Raw genomic sequence first — 20,222 nt, forward strand, 5'->3', positions numbered from 1 at the left:
GTGTCTACCTCCCATGTTGTTGTATGACACTTTCGCTACCTTTACAATTTTCCAGGCATTCAACAAACTTTATTGCTGTCAACATGTGTTTGATGTGATTACTTTGGCTTCTGGAACGAACTTTAGATAGACCTTAATGTGCATTGTTTACCGTTTCTTCCACCCGGACGGCCTCATCACCTAGAGAACAGACCGTTAGCTGTACACTGAACTACCTTTCTCAATGACTGGGGTGACCGTTTTTCTTATGTTGGACGACCGTGGATAAGAAAACGAAAGTGCCATGATTGCAACGGTGAACCGCTAAATGAGATCGCACAGCCTGCATCGGTGGGAGCGTTGTCCAGCCGGCGCTTCCGGCAAGGTAAGACAATTGGCATTGATATAATACTTGACTGTGTTACAGCACAAACATATAGTTTGTGTTACCTGTTATGGATTGAGGTTGTTTGTGTAGGGAAATAGCGTCGTAAAGGTTAAGTTCTTCTTCTAACAGCTGTGAATCTTTTGTTTCTTTTGATCGATTGGGTTTTGCTAATTTTTAAACCAAACGATGGTGCAGGTGATGACGTAGTTCCATATAAACAAGGATAGCCTTGCGCTGGTTTGCGGTTATACAGGACGAGATCCACTTTGAGATGGCGGGGCGTAGTTGAGATAACATCTTTTAGCGTTTGAAACCATTTTACACTCTTGTTTGTCTTGTTTACGTACGTTGTGAGGCTGTGCCAATAGTTTGGCGGTTATCCTTTCTACGATTAGTGCATGTTGTTTAAATTGAAGCTGTAACAGGTACACCGGCCAATCAGCCGATACAGATGTTCAGTTACGCTCTTCCGCAATTTTCTTGTTTTCAGTGTTTTATTTTATCCTTTCTAAATTGTATTTGATCAATCGTTTTGATTCTTTTCGTTCGCTAAAGCAACAACAATCTAGCGAGCCTGATTCTTGATTATACGGCATCCTTCGGTGCTGACATCACTTGTACGATCACTACCCTCAAGTCATTGCTCATGAAACATGAAGTAAGAGATCGCTTGCTCAAATAGCTTTAACAACATGTAACATTGTAATTATTAAACGTTTATCCCTGGGTCAGCCTCCTTTAATTCTTGTGCATACCACTCGATTTGTTTCTCTGTCCAAGTCCAACAACTCCCACTAGAATTTGTGTAATAGATCTCTGTTAAGCTTTGATTGGCAGACAGGAATGCTCCCTCAGTGGTGAATCACTGATGTTCTTGGGAGGTAAGCAAAACGCCTCCACTTTGAACGAATTGACGCAAACATGAAGAATAAGCTCTCGATTTTTATAACCTCGCAATGACAGGAAACAAGAGTCTGAAATGCTCACATCCTCCCCACCTGCCCTTTGGTTTTCTGATCGGGTCAGCCTCCCATTCGAAACGTTTAATACTTAATGAGAGGTTTGCGCATGCTCGAACATAACATTTTTTAGGCCAGCGATAACGTATTAGTATTCCCTAATAGTCTGGCATTTTTTCTACAGACCTGGAGCCTGTTTTTTGCATTTTTACCTTAACGGCCCGTTTTTTACAAACTTTATCCCAACTTTTACTTTCCGTTCACATTGTAATAATGACATTTCTGAGGTTAGATTACGTTTTTGATTTGTTTTGTACTCTATTGATTTGATTCTCATTGTTACGTTGAGTTCACCATCAATGCAACAAGAGATAGCGGTGAAATGGTTGAACCTGATTATGTCGCAGATCCCGTTGTAGAAAGAAACGAGGTCAATAGGCCACGAACGTTTCAAGTTCACCGTATGACGGGGACACTAGTTGACTAGTTGTTATAGAAGATTATGAATTTATGAATGAAATCAAGTCTCGTTGGATTGCCCTGCATGGGAATCAAAACTTGGCAGCGATTCGTGGAAGACTAGAGAAAAATGGGAGTTGAATGCGATAGACGGTAGGATCGCCCTTGATAATAAAGTTGACGTCTCTCATGCTCTATAATGCGCCCCAAGTCATCAAAAGGATGTTAAAAAAGTAATCAAACAATTCCTCCTTTTGGATTTTACCGACCACCCTATGAGACTCTTCCCTCGTTGTTGCTATAGACAATCAATTGTCAAAGACACCGACTCTCTATAGTCCTATGTGATAGTTGTGTGTCCCCTGATTGCTGCAGTTCACATGGATCAAGTACGTCACATAAAAATCAGCGCGTTACATGTTCAACATAGGCTGTGACGTAACTCAATTTTCTTGTGTTTTTGTATCTTGGTGGCTTCTTTACAGTCCTATTTTATTCCATTATTTTCCTTTGTTTTTCATTTTTTTCTCGTGATTTGAATAGAATTGCCATTTTATTGATACTCAATAATCTCGTGACGGCGATAACACAAAAAAGAATATGAAACGTGATCAGTGAAACCCTCTTGTAGGACAGGAAGTGTACAGGTAGGGTCATCTTTGATGAGTTTATGGCGGCATATCAAACAATTGTTAGAGGGTCAACCCACGGTGGTTAGATGCCTATTCAATCCTACCAACACAGGGACAGCTAGCGAGTTGAAAGAAAAATCACCTGTTATACAGCTTCTTCATTATTTTCATCTTTTTGTTTTATGCAGTGCCCTAAAGCATGTCTTCATTTGAATACCGACCCTACGATGGGATGCATTTTTCACGCTGTCTTTTAATTGATTCCTCTAATTTACCTGCCATGCCGCTTTCTGAAGAAAACAAAGAATTGGTGAGGGTCCATCCTATCTCGTTTCGTTATCCTTGTTCAGTGTCTCAACATCTTTTTATAAACTTCTCCATTGCATGTTCGACTATTCGTTCAACGAGAAATCCCAGTTTTATTATCTTCTTTGACGTTCCCCTTCATCTATTTTATTATTCAAGACGTCAAGACGAGGCGCCGCTGTTCCTTACATATATGTGGTAACAGGGCAGCTATAAATTCGATTCTATAGTTAATACAGTAGCTACTAGAAAATTCTTTTTTTTTTAAGCAACTCAATTCCGTGGTTTCATTTTAATTTGTTCCTGAAATTCCGAGTTCTTGTTACGATGTTCTCCTAAGTGTTGGACAGTTGGATGCCTCTTGAAGAGAAAACATCTAGACACTATTGAACCATCTATAGACTTAATTCAACTATGGTCCTCAACCTTTGTTTCTCTTGGAGATAAAATTGGGCCAGGGTCAAGAAAGGCGGTACGAATGTGAAGTAACAAGGGGGGAGAAAAGACGCATGTAATTTGCCTGTCGAGTTGACCCAAGCCTTCACGTAGGACATCGTGTGGGTTTTGGGTCGTCTATACGTTCGTTGTCCATTCCCTGATTTATCCTCAGTTTCTCTACTATTTTGCTTTCTACATATTTTGATGTCTACTATTATAGTGTCTGAACATTGCATCTTGAATCTCTTTTTTTCAAATGTCCACACTGTCACATGTGCAACTGGAATCGTTTTCTTACTGTCATTTTCACAATTTCATGGTTTAAAATGCTGGTAAAACTTTTATTCTTATTACTCAGTTTTTTAAGTTTATTTAAATTTTTTTTAAAATGTTGTTGCACAACAACTCGCCGCAGCATAAACTTCCGGCAGGTTCAGGTCACCATCTAAAATTGGCCGGATGACCAATCGAAAACGGTTTCAATTTCTAATGGGCACGTGTGGATCTATGGCTTCGTATTTTTTAATAAATAAGCTTCGTTGTTGTCTACACCCAGTAGTCCGTGAAAACGGAAGAACTTGTAGGGAAATTGGGGGGCAGGATCAAGTGTCATCACCTCAAGAAACGAAAAACGTTGCAGTTTCTTCACGTTTTGTCAGACCTTCACGGTTATCTTGCGATATCCATTCACCATATGCCCTGCCTTCTTTTTCTTTCTTCTGTTATTCAATGAATGTATTATCCATCATCGCTGGAGGGACTGCAAACCCCTTTTTTTTATCGGCCTTCTGTTTCCTATGATCCTAAAACAGCCCATTTCTTCCGGAATCCCGATCAAGCATCGGGAAAACATGCAGCCATTCTTTTCTTTACTAATAGTTTAAACAGATGTAACTGATATTTGCATTGAAGGGCAAATCTTCTGCATATTTTTATCGTTTTCTTGCTGTGCTTTTCTTTTTCTGAGTGTTAAAGGGAAGTCATGCTGGGCATTCAACACGGGCCCACTATTAGTCTCATTGAACCACCTTTGTGTCTCTCTTGCTCAGCACGGTTGAATGCGCAAGCGTTTCGCCATTGGGGCAGGAAGAAGCCAGTCTGGGGAAGTCCACTTGACTGATTTATTGTTGGATTGACTGTCACTGATAGGGACGATAGCCACAGAATTTTCTTTTCTGGTCCGGGATGCCTTTCAAGATGCACATATCCCATGTCTGAGCTACCAACTCTTTCAATTTCACCCTATCGGCTAGTTGTATCTCCTTTTTTTTGTGGAAAAATTTAGCCTCGAAATATATTTTTGGACCTTAGGACCCCCGCTATGTCGACGACGACAGCTCCCAAAACAATCCTTTGACTTTAAAAAAAAAAAAAAAGGTATATGTCTCTCAGATTTTGACCCTTTTTTCGTCGCTTGTCCCCATTTTTCTCTTCCAGTTTATGTTGATCCAGCAATGAACTGAATACTTTATGGAGTCAAAACCACTTGTCTTTATCATTTGACCGATCAGTGTCCATCCTACCCACCATTGATTGACTCTTCCAATCGAATCTATCGCATCGATGTGTCTTTCAGAACGCAATAGTTAAAACAAAATGTAGTTAAGTGGTTTTCAAACGAATCTCAAAGGCCGAATTTTCGATTTTCAAAGAAATTGTTTGGAGAAATCGTAAAAAGCTGATCAGAAACTTCAATTTCAGATAGCGGTAGCAATCGGCGGCAACTGGATAACATTAAAAAAAGATGGCCACAAACACCCCGAATCGTAAATCCCCATACAGTCCATCAATCCAGTTGTCCGGACACGCCTCCTGTGATTAACAGAAAAGCAACAACTCGAGGATATTGACGTTCAGTTTCCGACTGCTAGGGCTCGTAATAATAACAACGTTCTGACTACCGCATTAGGTGGTAGTGATAGAGAAAAGGAGCCACCGTAAAAATCGAGAAACAATAAAACAACAACACACCTTACTGTATGAGGAAGAGCGATTGAGGTGGAATTGTTCCATTCACCTGTCCGATTCATCTATTTTGGAAACCCTATCGGCGATTGAGAAGAAAGCACGCAACTATCCGCTTGTTCCAGTCGAAGGGGGAAACGTTCCGGGACTACCTGCGGCGTTCTAATTCGAAAAAAAAAGAACAAAAGATACGGTCGATCTTGTACTGACAAAGATATTGAATGAACTGACCCTCGTTTCCCACAGACTTCTAGACCATTCATAGTTTGATTTTGATTCGAGCCCAACTTCTTCTTTTGCCCTATATTTTCTTATTTTCAGCGATTATGTGCTTCAACGTGAACGAGGATAGCTTTAACCTAGTCCTTTTTTTTTTCAGGGGAAATCTTATTACAAATTTAATGGCTTACAAAGTTAATAAGGGAGTTAAGCATTAAACCTTCCCCTGTGGTTCTTCTCGAGCAATGGCAAACAATCCATGGGAAAGTGGACGGAAATAGCAAAAATGGCGTAAGATTGTTTTGGGTCGTTATGAAGGGGCCTTTTTTCATTCGGCTGCGTGTGAATCAACAAGGCCAATAATCGAAAAAAAACTTTGCACCTCGTATTGGATTCCGCCAAATGTGACCACCCCCTGTGCACATCCAGCTATTTAAAAAAAAAAAAAGGAAAGGTGATAAATTTTGACCGAGTTTCGTTGCAGAGCACCCCACATAAGGGACAAAATGGCGATCCAACTTGGCTTGTACATAAAAATCCATTAGATGCCCATTCATTTTTTGGTGAAAACGGTTCTTTCGTTTTAACGATGCTGACTGAGTTGGCTTTTACACGTCGTTAAAAGATTCAGCACTCCTTTCCCACAGGTAAATATGAAACAATGTAAGTCATCTTATTAGATTATTAGGCGATGATTATGCGTTCACCTGGGGAGGTCTCTTTGTGGCGGTACGAGAAGAGGAAGCTGCTGCTGGCTTCACGTCACACTCATGTACTTTGAAATCTGATTCATTTAGCTATAAACTGTTTGAAATTACGACTTGTTGAGCTCCGTTTTCAAGTCTCAACACAGTCTTTTACACGCGTAATAGCCTTTAATTTGCCATCTCATTTCGTCTAACATTTATAGCGACGAGCTATAGACACCATGGGAGACGAAGGATATCGCCCCCCCCCCTCCCTATGTGGATTGCATTCGGAAAGAGACCAAAACAAGGAATCACAATCCAAACAGCTTGGCTATCGTTTTTACGCGAACCGGAACTGCTGAGCGAATTTAATGAGAAGCCCAAAGTAATTTTCCCTTTGATTTGTATTTGCGTTCTTGCACAATAATAGTGAAGCTTTGTTTCTGGATCATCAAAATGATATCGGTTTGGGGCTGGTGATTGCAATTCGTTGGATTCGTTCGCTTTGCAGTTTCACTGAAATCAGAGAACAATTGAAAGAGAGTCAATTGTAGTCTAAATGGCAATGCTTTTTGAACTGTTTTGAATAACAAAAGCGGTCCGATTTTAATCACAGAGTGCACTGCTGAGGTGGCACCCAGTGGAAAATCGTCCTGAATGTCCATCGTTTGAGCCAACCTCAGTTAATTGCTAGTTTCGTTCAATCAGCTTCGGTTGCTTATCCAATACCGTCGGGTTCTTTTCTCGCGTCAGGAAGACGCACTGATTCAAAACAAGTGAATGTTAGGTTAAAGATGAAGTTTAGAAAGAAGAAGAAACAACCCTTTCTCGCCCCCCTGAAAGCTCTTCGAACAAAGGCGCAGGACAGTTAGATCAATTTAAAGTGTTAAGGACGTAGTTGATAATTAGAAACAATTCAACGTTCAAACTATCGCATGTTATGACCGTTGAAACGGAGGCTTTTTTTTTTTTTAGAAACAGGAAGTCAGTTTCCGAGTTTGGACCCTTCTTATTATTCTTTGCCATAATGCCTTTCGCTCTTGATGGAATAGGCATAAATACCCGTGATTAGCTCTATGGTGTTGGGTAAAGTGAGGGCCAGTGCGCATCACAGTCAAAGGCTTTTATGACGATTCTCTGCGAGGTGCCCTTTATTTTTTCGCAGGAAAGGCTTAATCGCACAGACCTATAGAATTAGGGAATAAAAGAGAACAAAAAAATACGATTGGAACCCCCCACTTTTATTTCTACCAACGCAGGGGGGTATTCACAGCTTAACAGGGAGTCGCCTTCACCTGTGCGTTGAAGTCTTTTGCCTCCACCGCTTCTAATTCGAACAACCGCAATGGAGTTTTCTCTAGAACACGTTGGCGATTCGTCCGCATTGATTCAAAACATTCTGCATTTGTCTGAATCAGTGGGGGGACATTAGAACCGAAATTCCGCAGTCCAATTTCTTTTTATCAATAAATCTGTCTGAAGAAAAAGAGAGCCAAGTTAAAGAAAAAAAAAATCATGACGCAATGGGCTGTTGCTATTTTTCTGTTATATGAAGACACGCAAGGGGTGACGGTTAATTTCAAAAGGCCTACATGTGGGGATTGGCTTGAATTCATGTGAAAGGAGGCGGGACAAAAAGGAAATTGTTGTAGACGATTGAAGAAGTCACGACAAGAGCAGACGGTAGGCCTTGCGACAAATGATAGCTTACGTATTTGCGGTCGTCAGGTACCAAAAACAAACAACGCACGTCGCATTGAAAATGATCGCCAGATGACAGAGGGAAAAAACTTTCACTAACGTCTAGAAAAGGGAGAAAGTGACATTCAACTTTTGTTTTGTTTTTGACAGATCATGCGACTAGGCCTATCTGCTGTTTCACGTCAACAGACTTCTGCGTCCAAAAAACCTCATTTATTTTTGGAACTGGAGCTATTCTACATTTCTATTGTTTCTTCGCTACGATATAGCAGACTTTTGAAGAGAAAAAAAAAGGGCTTCATTCATGTCCAGAAGACTGGACGTCTGGACCGGATGCCGATTACGCGCTCCGATTTTCTTGTTGTTGTTTTTTTTTTTATTTCAGCTGCACGGACAGGAACTGGTCGTGTTATCTTGTACAGACCCTATAGCGAAGTTGTTTACAACCACATCAGATCCGCCAAAGAGAGAAAAAGAAGGCAGTGAACAACACAGAGTTTCAGGTTCCCAAACGACGTGACACGTTTATACCCATTCCAGTTTCTTTCAACATTATTGTGGTTAGCCAGTAGTTGACCACTTAATTGTAAAGTACTGACCATTGCTAAGGCCTTCTTTGTATATCTGTTCCGCAAAAATATTGGCGAAAGATGGAGAACGTCATGAGATTTTTTTTTAAATTTGCCAGTCCAAGTTATAAGAAACAAAGAGATGCAAACGACTTTTAACCGCACGCGACCCATCGTTTTGACTGAATGAGAACCCCATTATTTGAGTGGAAGAAAAAAAAAATATGCTAGACATGCCAATTGAGTCATTGTCGTTCTTTTTCAGGTATAGTTATGGACAAGAGACGAAAGCTAAAGACATAAACGACCATCCAGAGCAATTGCGACAACAACAAAAGCACTCGAACTCATGGGCAATGCGATTTCATACACTCGGTATTTACTTTTGCTTTCCAGCACATATTGTTAAGGGCTGTTTGTTACGAGATCGTTGAAGACAGTCAAAACAAATCATCGTTATTCAATTTAGAGGACCCCTCTTTTGAAGGGGAAGAGTTTGAAATTGCTGAGTTCCCATAGTTTGCATCCGTATGTCACAGGGATCTCTTACAGGCAACTCACCACCAACGTCGATGGCATGTTTAACGATTGCAGTTGAATGTACTGGCAACCCCCCAGATTACAAATATGAAACCACGTATGATGAGCAAAAAGAAAGTGAATTCCTTAATGTCGTTAAATGGCATCACTGACTGGGCAAGGGCTGCTCAGAGGTCCCTTTTGCTACTAGGATCTTTGAAGTAGAAGATGATACGGAAAACATAGTTCCGCTTATGTTAGCTATAGCATTTTCTGATTAACATAGACACCTCATCAGCTATTGAAATGTTCATTTCTTGCTCGATCCTTTAACTAATCCGATGTTCTCCCCATTATTTTCATTATTCACTTTTCAATAGATTTGTTGCACTTGTTGCTGTACATCCGCATAAGAAACCTGTACGCAATTTACTTGTTTTTAAAAGCAAACTGTTTGAAATGTCTGAATGGGTTTTGGAGTGGATCGAGAATTTTGTTTCGAAAGCTTCCATGTCATTGGCGAACAGAGGGATCTATTGAATGGTAGACAAGACACTTCTTCGTCCCGTCACGATGCCATCAGCAGCAGAAAAAAAGAAGGAACTGTGTAAAAGGACTTGAATGAGTGGTCCATTCAATAACTCACACAGTGAAAGACGTTTAACACAAATGTATAGCCTCTGTTTTGAAAAGAGGGGAAACATTCCAGCAAAATGACTTTGACCCACTCTTTTTTATCGCCATCTTGACACAAGCCAAAGAAAGAAATCTCTTTTTTTTTTCGCTAAACCTTCTGTAACAAAAGCTGATGGGATCCCATCGATAAGTGATTTACACCGATGGTGATCGTAATGAGTGTTGTTGTATAATCAAAGGACCACATCTTATTTTTTTTTCTCTCTCTTTTGATCTTTCACCTCGACAAATAACCAACTGTCACTGTTTTCGCATTTTCGGCTAGCGATGTCGTCATTCTGTATGGAAATTCCTATCGACTGGTAATATCCTCGAATGTTGAAACCCCCCGTGAAGATGACGGTCGAGTAGAAAACAAAAACCCGCTAGCAAGAAATGGTAGTATCCTGATGAGCGAAACGATAAAAAAGAAACTAAAAATTAGAATTCTTTTTGGAAAACCTTTTAAAAATTCTGTTTTGCTTTAAGTTTCAAACTTTTCTGCCTTTTGTTCTGTTGTTGTTTGTTTAAAGAAGGCGATCGTTTCACACGTGAGCTCATCATCAACTCCGAAAGGAGAGGCGATAACGCGCTAGACTTTGTTAGCTGATAAGAAATTACACAGTAGATCGAGGAGCCATTGAAGGAGAGCAACTTTGACCGCTATAATTTCAGACCGTTCCTACTACTTTTTGAGATACAAGGATACTTCTTGCGCTCAACGATGGACATAACTCATTTTGGATGGTTGCCTAGGGACATCCTTTATCGTGAAGAAAACCATTGAAAAAACTCATTTCTAGATCGTTTCCTCTTTCACCTCAAAGACTCAATGAATCACAGCAATTGGACGTTAATCGTTTTTTGGGTTCATAGTTAAAAGTAAAGCTAATTTGAATGTTGCAGTGGTTTCTGCTAGTTCAGATCCTTTAACTGTCTTTTTCCTGCTTTGATCCGCGGTTTTCTTGTTGGCCAAAGATAAAAGTTCGAATCAGTCCGTGTTGCAGGAGTCTGTTCTGTCCGCTGGCGGTTGCCAATAGAATAGGTTTTGGTTGGCGTAGATGCAGGTTCAAAAGAAAATAAAAAGTAATAATAAAAAAGGAACGAAAATAACTTACGACTTCCATTTTTTTTTGCTCCTACGGTGTTCCATGTGTTCTGTGACTGAAGGTAACGATACAGTACAAAGCTACAGGAGGAGAAAGAAAAAAGAATGGGAGGCTTATGCTGTAGGACAGTCTAATTGCTCTACCTCCGAGGCGCATCGCAAAGGAGAAATATATAATGCAGACACACGGGGTCCATCCTCAGGTAAGAAAACGAAAAGTTGGGGGAGGGTGGATAATGTAGAAGATAGAAGGTACACCCTACCTCTTGCCATAGGAAGAGGAGGAATGGTAGAGCTATAAAAGTGAGGGTTTGAGCTGGTTGGAAGTCAGATCAGCTTGTGCTTTGCTCCCGTGCACACCTTCAATTCCTTCTCGCTCGCTCCCTCTTATTTCAAAACATCCAACTTTTGCCTCTTCTCTCGCTACTCGTAAGTGTAACAAGGAAGTCTGTCGACTTTGGAAATTCAGTGACACAGAGATGTTCCAGGATTGCAACAAGAAACGCTTTTTGGCCACCGTCAGTAAGACAGGCAAACGCGACGAATTGTCCGCTTATTTAAACGACAGCAAGTGCATCGCTCCGCTGCCACCGGTCAGCTCCTTCCGCCAGCCCACCAGTAGCTGCTACGACGCCGCATCCGACGGTTACAACACTCCCAGCCCAATGTCTTCGGAAAGCAGTGACCACGGCCATCATATCGGTGGGGGACATCCAACCTATCGCGGACACTTCGGTGAAAGTCCCTTACCATCGCCCAGCCACCATCACGCCGTTTCACCATCAGCCACATCGTCCGAAGAGGAACTCCGTCAGCGATTGCAATATTTCGTCCAGCCGCCGGCCAGCAATAACTCATCCGCTAACTACTACGACCTGCGAGTCAGCGTCAAAGAAGATCCCGAACGCTGTTACCTCTCCGCAGGTCTACCCACACCCAGTTCTCCAGGATCGCCATTGAACAGCCACCATCATCACACGGTAAATTCGCCCGTCAGTCCGGCTCCTTCTTCCATTCATCCGTTGATGGGTGAGCAGGCGAACCAGTCGAGCAACCACAGCGGCTCCGATTCCGAGTCGACGCTTCCGCGCAGCACCAGCAGCGCTTCAAACGGTCACAAGCGGCCGCTGAAGGAAGTCGCTCCGCAGGTGATGAAGAAACGTCGTCTGGCGGCCAACGCTCGCGAGCGCAGACGGATGAACAACCTGAACAGCGCCTTTGACCGTCTCCGCGATGTTGTGCCCGCTCTCGGCAACGACCGACAACTCTCCAAGTACGAAACTCTCCAAATGGCTCAGAGCTACATCACCGCACTGTGGGAACTGCTTCAGTAAAGTTCCACTAAATGCTGTTTTGAAACGATTATTGCTGCACTTGTTGCCATTTCGAATTCATCGTTTGAAACTCTGAAGACGGGTTGAAAACTAATTCCAGTTAATCACGGTAAAAGGAGACGTAAAGTACCTCATCATTCATTGTATGCCTCCCCTTCAAATGTCAGAGTGTTTAGCATAAATAGTAAATTAAGACTTGAGATCGTGGCGTACATTCGCCTCTGAATGGGAAGCGATTCAGGATAAAGCTCGGTGAAAATATCGAAAAAAGAAATTCATGGCTTTTCACCATGACATTTCCTACTGTTGTTATTGCATACACATAAATCTAGTCTCTGTTTCGTTGATGGTGCCCGGTCGGCCGCTGTTTCTGACGCCGACGACGCCATTTATTGTCTGTTGCCTCAAGTGTATAACTCTTTCTCTCTCTTTCGAGTTAGGCCATCTTTCGACATCTTCATCTTTTGAATAGTTGCCTGTCTTGACCTCTCCTCATAGTTGCATGCATAGGGTCTCGATGTGAACTGCATTCGTAATTGGAGGCTGTTCAACTCTCCCGTATCTTACCTTGTTTCGAATTTCTCTAAATGTTTGCTGGCGAAAATAATTGCACAAAATTTACAATAAAGAAAAATAGAAAAAAAAAATGAAGAGCTACATAACTCAATCACGAACAACTTGAAATTTGCTGCTGTTGACTTTGAAATGAGAAAAATGTTTCGTTGGGCTCACTGTGCCTTTTGGAGTTGTATTTCCAACTAATGAATCGATTGCTCACAACGTATGCCTTTCTATTTATGTATTTGCTTGTCTACGCAACATTATGACGTACACCGTATTCCTTATTGCTGAACGTTCGTTGAACATAAATAGATTTGTGTTTGAAAGCTACATAGAAACTTGTTCGAATTATTTATCTCCACTCAAAAACTATTAAGAAGTTAATCTGCTTATAAAAATTCAATTTTTTGCGTTGGAAATTGAGACACGTTGATGTGCTGGGTCCGTGTCTAAAGTTACCGCATAGATTCGCAGAATACACACACCAATTTGAATGTATTATTACCAGCGCTTGCGGTTATTCACCGAGCGCTGCCTCTCTTCACTGCGGAGGTGGTCCCTCCGTCATTAAGTTGTATCGCCGCAATGGACAGCCAACGAGACAGTGAAAGAGAAAAACGAAGATAATGCAGACTTTCAACATTTTCAGGAGGGACCAACCACACACTAACTAAAAAATAAGAGAAACAAACAGAAATAAAAAGGAGATAATGGTTCTTTTGTATATTCAAATAGTTGTTTTTAGTGTAAATCGCCAAAGAAAGAGAAAAAAAGGACTTAGCCATTCAATTTGCCGGCTTTGGGTAAAAGAGACAGTCGAAAGGAGTGAATCCAAGAACATAAAGACATTTATTCGGTTAAGAGTAATCAGAGAGTAAAAAAAGATGAGGCACTCTGCGAATTCGACAGTATACTCATAGCAAAGGGTATCAAGCTCAGCATACAATTTTGTAGCAAATTTCTCTTCGTTTTTCCTGTTTGTTTTTTTATCGTATCGCAAATGATTAGATAGAAACGCAAGAAAAGGCTAGACGTTAGCGTCTACGATATTAGCACGCGTCAGGACCTCCTTTCCCGTTGCATGGCCGCACTTTAATTTGTCTCCGCACAATGCCCGGCGTGCCATCAGAAAGTCCCCACTAACCAGAAAATTACGCAAAAAATTCCGTTTAAAAAATCCTTCTCTCTATGACAGACGGGGCTTCATCGCCATGATCACTCTTCCTCTCATTTTTACCTTATTACTCGCTTTGTCATTATCGACACAGTCGTCGACGTGTCACCTTGCTGGCACGTTGTTCATTGTTCTGTTATTACTTGTGTGTGTGTGTCTGCGAAACTCCTGACGTTTTTGTGCGTCAGAAAAGACCTTAGCGAGGATCGTTTAAGTGCATTTGCACTAAACTTGTGTTTTCATACTTACGGTTACGTCAATATCCATACACTGTGTCATTCTTTTGGAACCCTCTTCAATCAAGTGCGTTACATCTTTCACCAGACATTGTAAAGGAATTTTTACAATCATTTTCAAACTATTTGTATGAACTCTTAAAGAATGCTGTTGCATAGACTATTAAGAAACTTCACTAGTGACACTACCCACTTTGGAACGATGCTCGACGATCCCCGTCAACTTAGTCTCATCGAAAAGCCTCGTTGTAAGTTGACATCTCGATGAATGAAGGATTCCTTTGGCTGGTGGATGTGCAGCTGGTAACAAACATCCCCTCTGGAACACGAAAGTCAACAAGAGCATTACATCTGCAAACCAAGTAAGTTTTGATGCTGATTCAATGGACTTTATTCAGTTAAGATGATCACCCCCCCCCCCCCCCCCCCCCAAAAAAAAAAAAAAAAAAAAAAAAAAAAAAAAAAAAAAAAAAAAAAAAAAAAAAAAAAAAAAAAAAAAAAAAAAAAAAAAAAAAAAAAAAAAAAAAACGTTAGAAACTGCATGAAGTGGCGATTTTTGCCTTCATTGAAACCTTTTTACCTGTAAAAAAAAACCTCGTTATTGTCAAAGAGGGGATCAACAAGAAACCAATTGGCAGGCAGCAAAAAAAAAAGAAATAGCCTTTTGTTGTGGTTTTCGACGTGTCTTTGCTTTTTTCCGTTTTCATCTGCGTGTCAAAACAAACAAGATCCTTTATATCCTTTTAGGAATTTTTCGAGTATAAAATTATTTGATCTCCCATACTTCAAGTACAATTTCTTTTGAATCCTACCTCATGTTATGGTCGCGTTTTTTTTTTTCAAAATCCAACCGCTGCGTTTGTGGTGTCGACACACGCGTTCACGGGTGGTCCGTTATACCTGTGTCAACAACCGCCGCCGTTTGTGACAGATGTTTGTTTAGTTTTTTTTTTACAAACTGTATCAACCCAATTGACCTACTGAACTTTTTTCCTTTTTACGGGACGACGCTCCCTAAAAGTGTCGCTTGATAATAAAACACGGAAGACGTCGATGTGGTATTCAAATTTTCGAGAAATAACGGAGGTCTTCTTCCAACACTTGACTTCTCGTCTGTGTGAATATATAGTCCCGTTCTTTTGTTTCTACCTGTTTACTGATAAGTTTATTGACCCACCTGATTTTTATACTTCATATCCATGCGCAATAGATGATTACGTATAGGCTGTACATGTAGGAGTTAGGGCGAAATTCAGGCCAAAGAAAGCAGCGGCGAATAGAAAGAGAACAATTGAAGGGCCATATAAAAATGTCTTGAGCAATGGCCGTTATTATGATGATTTCCTTGTATAAATACAAGGCCGCTTGTTCTTTTTTTTTTCTCTCGACTTCTATTGTTCTGATATTTTCTTGTGTTGCTGCATCATCAGCAGCCGCCGCCCACAAACAATAAAGGGAAAAGAGACGACTGCCAAATGGTTTTTTTTACAGAGAAAAAAAAGAAAACGACGTTACGCACTTGATGTTTACCTGACTCAGTTCCGGGGCATCGGCCCAACATTTGTTCACACACGGACAAGAGAGGACTGAACAACAAAAAACTTTGTGATCTTTTCTTTTTTTTTTTTTTAATGAAAGCGCGAAACGGCTGGATGATTCTATTGTACAAACTGAATGAATGCGCAAATAGGATTCAGAACTATCCGGCATTACATGGCTACCTATCTACTTGTTGTTTACCTTTACACCTGTTTATTTCTTTTCTAACGCGCAGGTGGTTATTTCTATTGCGGACTGTTGAACACCCGCTTGCTATTTATTGAATAGCTAAACAAAATGTAGCCGCGATCCATTTTAAATTCTTATTTAACATTGAATTGTTGAGAATTTAAAGTTCATCGAAATCCTTACTGTGTATTTAAGAAAAACGTTGCGGTTGGAGTCCACAACGTCACTAACGGTCCTTGTTCTTTCTTTCTATTTTAACACATCGTATAACAAAGGGGAAAAAAAAGGTGTCAACCTGCAATCAAAAGTTAATTTACATGTAGGCACACCGCTATGTCCGCACCCAATAATTCAATGTCCCAACTGCCGACACTCTTGTTCCCGTTCTTCTTTTGTTTACATCCTTTTGTTACAATAGAAGCAAAGTCATCAAATCAACGAAACAGAGATCACACAAACTCATGTGTCATGGAGTGTGATTACCGTTACGTCTTCACATTTATATTCTTTTATAGCCAGCGGTGTGTGATAATCTACCCCGAAAATATGATTGGTATGTTGTAAAAGAAAAAAACAAACACATACCGCCTGTCCTTTGGTTTTAAAACGTCATCCTCATTGATCAGATGTTGTCAGCTAATGTCTACACAATCCGACGCGTTAGGAAACAGCCTTTTATCTTTTTTTTTTCCCGTAAGATTTTTCTTGATGGCAACTGTGACAACATAAGCGGCGCGTGTTTGTATTTGTCGATGTAATCTCGCCGACACCAAACACCTGAAGAACTCATTTTGTTTTTCTTCCTTGTCCGTCCATTTCATCTTCTTGTATTTCGCTTTGCAAACATAGTGACAGGTGTATTTCTTCCGCATAATATCGTGTTTCACCTGTTTGTAATCCTTGCCAAATGTCACATAATCCTTATATTTTGCTTCGTTTTTTGCACTGTTTTTCTTCTTTTAATCGGCTATTTTTTCTACGTGCGCATTTAGCCTGGCGGATTGAAACGAAACACGATCATAGCAGAGAGGGAAAGTGTGATTATTTTAAGGGCGGAAAAGGAACACGAGGAAATCCCATTTCAAGAAAAAAAGGGGGAAAACGAAATGAGAAACCCAAGTGAACCGGTGTTGAAAAGAAATCGTTTTAAACGACGCCTAATTACAGCGATTGTCTTTAAACACACGGGAACGCGCGCTGTTGTCGCTACTGCACCATCGGGATTACAATCCCCCCCGCCTGCCGATTCACATTTTTAACTTTACATTTTCCACCTACTTCTTTGAATCTAACGAAACCCTTACAGGTGCGCGTACCAATTATTGCGCTCGCTTACAACAGAAGTCGTCCCGCAGAGCTGCGATGGACTTCCGCATCACCAGTGGAGAATGGCGTGCAGCCAATAATCGTACCAACGTTTTCAGTCGGATTCAATGAAAGAAAACGTTCACAAATTAGAGGGTAGACCTAAAAAAAAATGCCACTTCTTTTTGATCTTACGAATTTAAAAGAAAACAGCAGTTGCTTATATTTCGAGCAATTCGATTTTGTGTAGTGCCCAGTTATATTGTTGTGTTTAAAGAACTCGTCGGACTTTATAAAAGGCCGAAAAAGGATGAATTACGTGGACAGGTAAACCCCGATCGAGTTGCACGTGCAACCTGTTTTCCTTACACCCAATGTCTCTTGCGTTAAGACACCTACTGTGCGCACGCTGGAGATTTTTTTACTAGGAATTCAACATTCGTCAGGAAAATGTAATCGATGTCCTGGTGTTGCTCAGTGCTTCTTGAGGCGCGTGCTTTTCCGCGTTTTTTTGTTATGCAACATCGTCTATCATTGCGCGTAAGCCGCTGATCGTTTGCTGGGTAACGTAGCTCTTTTTTTTTAAAGAAGGTCTCAAGGTGTTTCAGGGTTGCTGTTTCCTAGAACATGAAATCCTCTTTTCAAGGCATTTGTTGAACTATTTTGTGGTTCAATGCGCAATTTGACTTTGCATTTTGGCACAGTCGTACTGTTGCAAGTTTGCTAGTCACTCATTTGTATTTTGCCGACTCTTCAATTGTCATCGCGTTTTATTCGTGGTGGGACGAAAAGACCCTCCCATCTTTCCTCAAAGTCTTTTGAAGTTTGCGTTTCGAGGAGTGCCACCACCGTCCGTACAGGAATTATTGGGTCGAGTGTAGGAGGGTGCAGGCTCACCATGGCGCCAGTCCTTTAGCTTGTCTGTCGCTTTTTTTTCTTTCTTTCTTTTCAGTGTGTCTTCACTTGTCCATGTAATCAACAGGTGAAAGGTCAATAGAACAAAATAAGGGGAAAAAGGAGGCCTGATTTTTCTCTTTTGCCCGGCAGCCAATGGCGACCATAGGACCATTCAGTTTTGATGGTTGTCATATCGAAATGAGGCATACTCCTCATCACCTCTCTCTCTCTCTTTTTCTTAGGCTCAATGAGGAGTCGAACCTTCTTCATTTTCACATTGTCTTTCTTAAAAAATTTAAAAAAAGATTGTGGCTGACAGCGTAGAAGAAGCCCTTTGACGTGCGCGGATAAACTTTCACACTCGTTTCGTTTATGGGAAGACGGGCACAGTAGTAGGCGGTATCGGTAGACAGACTATACACACACAAATAATCGTCGCCATCGTCGGTGTGTGGTCTTTGCCTTCAAATTATTAGTCAAGAAAACGAAAACGACCGACAATTGTTTCCTTTTCTTCTTTATGTCGGCACCGTTCGTGTTCATATTATTTTTCTGTTGTTTTCTTTTCTTGTTACCTAATCATTTTTACCGAGAAAGGATTGTTTTCTTAACGAGTGAAGAAACTGAGAAATTTTCGAGGTAGGCGGGCGACCTTGTCTTGTCGCAATCAGATAATGACGAGGCCCATCAGACAGACGCGGCGGCATCGTGACTAGCCACTCGTGCCGGGATACTGGGATTCCCCTTTCTTTCTTTTTACATGTTAACGGCCTAGCGCAATGATGACAAATAATTATAGTGTGTTACCTAACACCTGACTCAATTGCGTAACAACCAACCACGGAGTACGTGAGCTTTTTCTGCGTGGCGTTTGCATTTACATGTCGGAGTCGCTCCCGAACGCGAAGCACGGAATCTTTTAAATTTTACGTTGATAAGGATTGATTATTCTGTAAAAACTTTAATTATTTCAGTCAAATGTAATACTCAATTCGTATGAAATGGGAGTACAGATTGTGGGAAGGAGAGGAGGCGGGACTGCGTGATAAGGCCTTCCGCATCGATACGATTAGAAGGAGGATTATTGTTCGTAACAAACCGCCTCTGCTTCCTGATCTCCTGATGAAATTGAACTCCTTTTGCATATTGAAGAAGAACTTTTAATGAGCTGCGATGGTGTGATCTAACACCAGGCGGAGATCTATCCGCCTCTCGTTCTTTCGTTTCCTCCTTTGCACCGACGACGCAGAAAGGTCCCGCCTAACGTAATGAAACAGAATAGGAGGATAGGCTGAATCAAAAAGAATCTAATGTAATACAATCTCGGAGAAAGAGATTTCCTTTACTTCGAGCTTATTGCAACGAACCGGCGCTGATACGGTGCAACACTGCAGTCGGCATTATCACTGCCTGCAGAAGGGCGGAGTGCCTCTCTTTTTTTTTTTTTGTATGGAAGAAAAAGTAAAGAACGCAAATCCGAACGACTCCGCCTCAACGCCCAATCCAGTCCGACCCACCGCTGGCTGGATGAACGGCGTTTCATTTTGTGTGTGTCCAGTTTAGCTTGCATGCAAATTGCTTTCTCCTCTTCTCCTCATAGTTGTCCGAATAGATTAGCCCTTTCCTCTCCCCACTCCGAACTCAGTTAGTCAATTAGTTAGAACCAGGTTTAAGGGACCCATCAGATTTATTTATTTTTTATTGTTTCCTTCTTGTCGGCTTCGTTCTCTTCAGCCCTTTCGATGATTTTCTTTTTCGGCTATTTTTGGGCGGTCCATTTAACACCTCCGCAAGACAAGTTACGTAGATCAGCACTAAACAGCATCAGAGGTGTATAGATGGGAGTGGATTTAACACCTTGACTTAGTTCGTCCTTTAAGTAGAAGGAAAGATTTGGATTAAATTGATGATGTTACTTAACTATTCAGCGATACGGACGGTATGTTTCTTTTACAAGGCGAGGTATCTTGCGGAGATAGAGGTCCATCCCGTTTGCTTCATCCTTCCGCCTTCCTGCCAGAAAGATATCTGTTGAGGAAAAGCATTTCCGACGTTTGGATAGAATATAAATTAAGTGTTATGATGTTTAAACCTTCCTCGTTCGATTTTTATTCAGGATTATTTTTCGTTTGATCAATATTGGATGGAAAAGTTGAACTCTTCTTTTAAAAAGGTTAGTCATTAATAACATGGGTGTAAAAAAAAAGAAGAATAACGTAAGGGAGGGTAAGAAAAATCAAATGCCGAAAGTAAGAAAACAAAATGAGAAAAAAAAAGGAGATAGGCATGGACAAAGGCACAAATGCCGGTGTTAGGATAATTGCTTTTCCTCGACAGGCAAAGACGGAAAGGAAAGGTACACAAGGATAGGGAAAAAAAAA

General features: G+C 41.0%; 2 protein-coding genes across 2 annotated transcripts in view; one reads left to right on the top strand and one right to left on the bottom strand.

Moving 5' to 3' along the window:
- The window catches only part of LOC130700104 (protein maternal effect lethal 26-like), a 96,630-nt gene that overhangs the window by 56,670 nt on the left and 19,738 nt on the right, over positions 1-20,222 (bottom strand). The window lies entirely within an intron of this gene.
- Positions 10,960-12,782, top strand: LOC130700059 (protein dimmed-like). Its single transcript, XM_057522063.2, has one exon. It carries the CDS (start codon positions 11,086-11,088, stop codon positions 11,938-11,940), a length of 855 nt encoding a protein of 284 aa, XP_057378046.1. The 5' UTR covers positions 10,960-11,085; the 3' UTR covers positions 11,941-12,782.

The sequence above is a fragment of the Daphnia carinata genome, chromosome 10 (assembly GCF_022539665.2).
Source record: "Daphnia carinata strain CSIRO-1 chromosome 10, CSIRO_AGI_Dcar_HiC_V3, whole genome shotgun sequence".
In the NCBI taxonomy this organism is placed as follows: Eukaryota; Metazoa; Arthropoda; class Branchiopoda; order Diplostraca; family Daphniidae; genus Daphnia; species Daphnia carinata.